Below are 6,000 nucleotides of genomic sequence, written 5' to 3'. Positions count from 1 at the left end.
GCCACTGAGCCCGTCCACCGCTTTTTTAATGTTGTGTTGCTCTTCTCATTGCCATGCGACCGGTTTGGAAGTCTCCCGAGTACCATCAGACACCACCTCCAGTACCACTAGTTGAGAAATGCTGTGCTAGGAGGTTCTAGGCACATCATTTCCCCATCCTCTGTTCCCCTGCAGCTTAGGCGATGGTGGTCATAATCACCTTGCAGGGTTGTGAAAGAACAAAGCACAGGTGGAGAACTGTGCACACTCCAAATGCTGTTTAAAAGAAACTGCTAAGTAGTATTGTTAAGAGGGCTGCCTGAGCCTTGTGCGCTTCATTGTCCACCACTCTTGTCTGAACTCAGCTTCAGAAAAGGAGATTCTCAATCATTCAGTCCTAGATGGACTTTAAAGAGGAAAAAGCTGCATGCTCCTGCCTGGGCCTCACTGGTGCATGCTTTCTGCGGCTGAGGCATGTGTGCTTGCACAGACACGTGTTGTCTGGTTATGGAGCTGCCCTGCAAGCTATTGCAGGCCTTGCACCTGAGTCAGGGTGCAGTCCCGTCCACACTTTCCTGGGAGCAAGCCCACTGACTAGAATGGGACTTACTTCTGAGTAGACAGGCATCGGATGGGGCTCTGAGGCTGCAGTTCTGTCCACACTTTCCTGGGAGTAAGCCCATTGACTCTAATCGGACTTCCTTCCGAGGAGGCAGGCGGGGATGGGGCTCTTAGCCAGGCAGTGCATGAATGCTCGTCTCTTTCTTCGCGTCCGCCAGCGCTGCCCTTCCTTCTCTGGGTCTGTGCTTCGGCCCTCGACTAGCGATGCCTGGTTTCCCCTCCTCTCTCCAGAAGGCATCTGCGGCCCCGGCCCTTGGCTTGCCTTGCCTGCCTCAGCAGGGATGGCGCAGGCAGGGGCAGTCGAGCGCCCGGCCCCCGATCGGGGAGCCTGGTCCCCCCTTCGGCTTCCCCCCGTTTCCATGGTAACAGCAAGAGGTGCTGCGCGAGGGAGGTCAGGGGCTGCGTGGGTCTAGGGCGTTCGGGGGTAGGCGGGGGGGTGGAGCGGGCGGGCGATGACCGGGCTGTGGGGGCCCAGGAAGGAGGAAGGCGTTGGGAGGGGTATATGACAAGGCTGGGGGGGATGAGGAAGGAGGAGGCTGGGCGTGTATGGGGGGAGGGGGGTTGTGTTGGGGTGGAAAGGGCCTGGAGTGGGATGGGGGGAGGCCTCCTGAACCCCTCACAGTGCTTACAGGGGGAGTTAGGGTGGCAGGGGGTGGAAAGGGCCTGGGGTGGGGCAGAGTGGGGTGGGGGGAGGCCTCCTGAACCCATCTCAGTGCTTACAGGGGGAGTTAGGGTGGCAGGGGGTGGAAAGGGCCTGGGGTGGGGCAGAGTGGGGTGGGGGGAGGCCTCCTGAACCCCTCACAGTGCTTACAGGGGGAGTTAGGGTGGCAGGGGGTGGAAAGGGCCTGGGGTGGGGCAGAGTGGGGTGGGGGGAGGCCTCCTGAACCCCTCACAGTGCTTACAGGGGGGTTAGGGTGGCAGGGGTGGAAAGGGCCTGGGGTGGGGCAGAGTGGGGTGGGGGAGGCCACCTGAACCCGTTACAGTACTGAGAGAGAGAGAGGCTGCACTGAGATGCCTGCCCTGAGAAGGGACCCTTCTGGGCTAGGCTTCGCATTGCAGTCTCTCTTTCCTTCTCTCTCTGCTATTGCCCCATAAGCCAGATTTATATACAAACCTCTTCATTCCTTCTCTAATAAAATGATTAGTGCAGCTATGACATAAAACAGTAATTAGAACAGAAGGATAAACTCAAAACAAAAAAACTACCCACCACCATCAGCTCCACAAATTGATATGGTGAGGCAGGGACTGTTTGTTGCCTGGCCTTGGGCAGGTGGCCAAGGAGCACCATATTTCAACCACCTTCACTGTCTCTGGTGTGTGCTTAAGATCTTTTCATATAAATCATGAGATCTGTCTTTATTTTTTGATACAGGCAATTTAGTTTTCGATGTCCGAGATGCCCAATGGCCTCAAATGCCGAAGATGCCATTGCTTGGTACCAGAAAAAGGTCAGTTGGAGAGTGTGCTTTTCTGTACTGTTTCACCCTATGCGTTTGTAAGTCTCTGCTCTGTTGGTTGAAATGAAATTATACTAACCCAAAATACAGGTTTAATATTTTCTCCAAAATAAATTGACATCTATAATTTATTTTATTTACCTTCTCTTTTATAAAACAACCCTTTTATTTATCTTAATACCACTTAATTTCCGCAATATTTATATTTCAAATTTTCATTTGCATCTGTTTTAATTTAATATAATTAAAAAACAAAATTCTATTTATTATTCAACCATTTTGACCTTGTTCTTATTGTTTACTTTGTACTCTATCTTATTGGTGTCCCGTCTTAGTCCTCCGACTGGTTCTTCCACTTCTTCTTTTTCTTCTTAAGTCCCCCTCTCTGTTTTTCTTTCTTCTTTTTCATTCTGTTATTCTTGAATTCAATCCATAAATTCTTCCTCTTCTTGAGACAGCTTGCTCTCTGAACATTTCCTCTTTTTTCTTCCTTAAGATTTTCAGTTATTATGACAATTGCTTCTTCCATCTCGTGTCCCATTTCAAAATACTCCACTTCTTTAACTTCACCCGACATCTGATCCATTCTTTTTTCTTCTCTACTGTTTATAATCTGTTCCCGCGAGTTTATAAGGGTTAATAAATATGTGGTGGATAAGCGAAGTATAATACCATTGTAATTGGAGATATTTGTTTTTAGATGTGATATTAGAAATTAAGAATCAGATAAGAGATTGTATTTTAGAGGTTAGTTTAGTGGTAAGAAGAGTCTGTAAGTAAAAATTTGAAGCCTTTTTTGACTGGATAGTTATGGAAAATGATGTATAATATATTATAAGAGATATTGAAGGGGGTAATACCATTGTAATCGGAGACTTCTTTTTTAGATGTGATATTAGAAATTAAGAATTAGAAATTAAGAACTAGATATTAGAAATTAAGATATTAGAAATTAAGAATTAGATAAAGATTTTATTTTAGAGATTAGGATTTAGTGGTAAGAAGAGTGTATAAGTAAAAGTCTGAAGTGTTTTTTTTAGGATGGGATAGATAAGGTTAGAGGAAAAATATGGAATGTTAAAGTATTAACCAGTTGGGTTAATGAATATGATAATTTTTGTATTGATTATTAATTTTGTTTGGATTAATGTTTGTTGTAATCGATGGCCACCACCCTTGTTTGTAACCTATGTAATCCTAGCCCTAAGTCTATCCAATTTTCCTTACCTGTATCTGTAATAAATAAATAAAGCATTACAAAAAAAAAAAAAAATGAAATTTTACCAGTTGTTTGAAAACAACTGCAAAAAGGTTTTTTTTTTCCACCACTGTATTAGAATACCAGGAGGGATCCCTGATGTACAGTAATTCTTTATAAAGCATCATACCATATGAACAGTAGTAAGATGCAAGCCATCCCATTGTATGACACATGAGGTGTGATAAGTAATTGGCTTTGAGTCACCATTATGTTTTTGACTCTAACCCAGTCTCTCATGACTTTGTACTGATTGGTTGGTGGACCTTGGAGCTCTATTAAAAAAAAACAAACACAGATCCCACAAGTTTAAAAGCTTTCCACTCTTGGTTTAGGTTAGAACATGGTACTGTAGACCTGGAGTTCTTGTGTGTGTGTGTGTGTGTGTGTGTGTTGTTCGTGCTGCTGCTCCTGAACAATTGTCACAGACATTTTGTTTGTGCTTCAGCCTTACTTTTCCATAAAACTGGTGTACAATACTTTCATGCTAGTTGGAGTGTGTTGAGAGTTAATTGTTTATGCAGCTAACTCCAGGATTATTTAGGAATTTCTTTTCAATGTTGTGTTTGACAAACAATGCAATCTACTTTGCCCAGAATATTTTGGCATTTTCTATAACATTTAACTATGAACTGAAGATTGCGTTCTTCCAGTATTCTTGGAACGTTTGCGTTTTTTCTCCAAATGAGCCTTATGTCTGTAGTTTATAAAAAGAGAAATCCTGGGAAATCATAAATGTCATAATGCTTCTGTTGTCTTTCCTGTTAATACTTTGTTGTTGTTTTTTCTGGAGAGGGATCTGGAAAGTAGGTTTGTTCTCAAAAGATCTTAGCTTTTTAAAAAAAGCAGTTCTTTTTTCAGATCGGTGCCTATGATCAGCAGATATGGGAGAAATCTGTAGAACAGACTGAAATGAAGGTAAAAAAATATCTTCTGCAGATCATTAGTGAACTTCTGATTCTTTTGCTTTCTGAATCTGTGAAATGAATACTGAAAGTATTTTGTACATTGGCTAGTGGAATGAAATGAGTGTGCTTGTAATGACGGGTTAGTTGTGGTATTTCCTCCTTTAAGTTACACTGGTCTGATCCAAACGCTACTTGCACTTGTGGGGAGTTCTGAAGCACACATGGAGATGTGCAAGAACTTTTCAGTTTATTGTATGCTGAGGACATTACTGTAAATGTCAGCACTGTAAATGTGCTGGAAACTTTGTACATTGAAATATCTCTGAAGTTCTGAGCTGAGACAAAAATGTTAAGGTCAACTAGAAAGAATTTATGCTACATCAAAGATCTGTCAATGTAGATGTGATTTATTGTGACAGAATAGAGTCACCAAAGAACACTGATCAAGATGAAGGCTAATGAGAAAAAGCTGCTTGGGCTGCAATCCTCAAACAGCTACTGTGGGATACTTCTTCTGGAATTTATGGAAGAACTCTTTCAGGAAAATAAGATAAATAAGGAAAATAAGACTGTGGCTTCTGTTTACTTTTCAATCTTATAATAATGACTCACTTAAAATTGGAATTTTGTCCTCATTAACTAAAGACTTCCTGTTGACATTGCTATCTCTGGATGTTCGTTCAATTAATGTTTTGAAACTTTGCATATTGTTGGCAGTTTTCATTTTAGTCCTTAAAATGTAATATTCTTTCTGCTCTGATTGGCCCCCCCCATCACAGCATGCAGGCGTAGTCTCCATTGGCATGGCCGCGTGCTATAATTTGGCAGGGTATAGGATTGGACAGTACAGGATCTACCACAGTGGTTCCCAAACTCTGTTGGGACCCACTTGTGGGTTGTGACCTGTTTTTTGGTGGTTCACCAAAGGGTGATGGAAAGATCACTAACTGCCTCAAGCCTTGAGGCTATTTAAAAATTAGGTAGCTGATAATTACCCTGCAAAAAGCTCAGCTTCTGCAGTTAGCAAGATAGGTGCTAACTGTCTTGCAAATAGCTGAGTACCTACAGTTGCAGGCATGTGCAAATATAGGGAGATAAATATTTGAGGGTCTTTTTCTTATTATTATTACAAATAAATAAATAAATAAATAAATTTTCCCCCTGGATCTCCTTTATTTAAAGTCTTGTAAAGCTAGGTGGGTCCCAATAGAGTGTCATTTAAAAAGTGGGTCCTGGTGCTAAAATGTTTGGGAACCACTGACCTAGGAACCAGGGCTGTGGAGTTGTTACAAAAAACCTCTGACTCCACCCAGAAAAGTTTCTGACTCTCCAGTCCTGCTCAACCTAAGGTTTTGTGTACCTCTGGTCATCTGTCTCAGGTTATCATTCAGTCAGCAGTGGTATGCCAACTGTTATAACTAGCAGGGCTATGGAGTTGGTACACAAAACCTCCGACTCCAACTCTACCCAAATGACATCCACTGGCAGAAGTAGAAGAAACAAGAAGTGGTACAAAGTACAAAAGCTTCATCTCATGAAAAAGTTTTTATTGCTCTTAGTAAGTATAGGTATACTGTATACCACTTTTCAACAAATTGTTCACAAAGTGAACAAAGTGTTGACAAAGAAAATAAATGGTTCAGACTCTTTCATGTGAAAGAATGAGAGCTTAGAAAAATTGTTTTTCAACACATGCATGTGTGCACACATGATTGTATGGCATAGAATTGATATTTCCCTGTGGTATGAATGAGTAATTTTAGGCTGGTTTGTT

The 6,000-nt window shown here is 42.3% G+C and overlaps 1 protein-coding gene across 8 annotated transcripts in view; it reads left to right on the top strand.

The window, feature by feature from the left end:
• The first annotated feature begins 842 nt into the window (after nucleotides 1-842).
• The window catches only part of PHTF1 (putative homeodomain transcription factor 1), a 30,470-nt gene continuing 25,312 nt past the window's right edge, over nucleotides 843-6,000 (top strand). For 4 of the 8 annotated variants that reach the window (XM_066623244.1, XM_066623243.1, XM_066623241.1 and 1 more), the window contains exons 1-3: nucleotides 843-991; nucleotides 1,976-2,051; nucleotides 4,180-4,236. In XM_066623244.1, the coding sequence (XP_066479341.1) occupies nucleotides 882-991; nucleotides 1,976-2,051; nucleotides 4,180-4,236 (243 nt within the window). In that variant the 5' untranslated portion in view covers nucleotides 843-881. Of the gene's footprint in view, nucleotides 992-1,726; nucleotides 1,837-1,975; nucleotides 2,052-4,179; nucleotides 4,237-6,000 lie in introns of those variants that run through there. The other 4 variants (XM_066623245.1, XM_066623246.1, XM_066623247.1 and 1 more) reach the window with 4 other exon arrangements.

This window comes from Tiliqua scincoides, chromosome 4 (genome assembly GCF_035046505.1).
Source record: "Tiliqua scincoides isolate rTilSci1 chromosome 4, rTilSci1.hap2, whole genome shotgun sequence".
Lineage (NCBI taxonomy): Eukaryota > Metazoa > Chordata > Lepidosauria > Squamata > Scincidae > Tiliqua > Tiliqua scincoides.
This window is presented reverse-complemented; position numbering and strand designations above follow the sequence as displayed.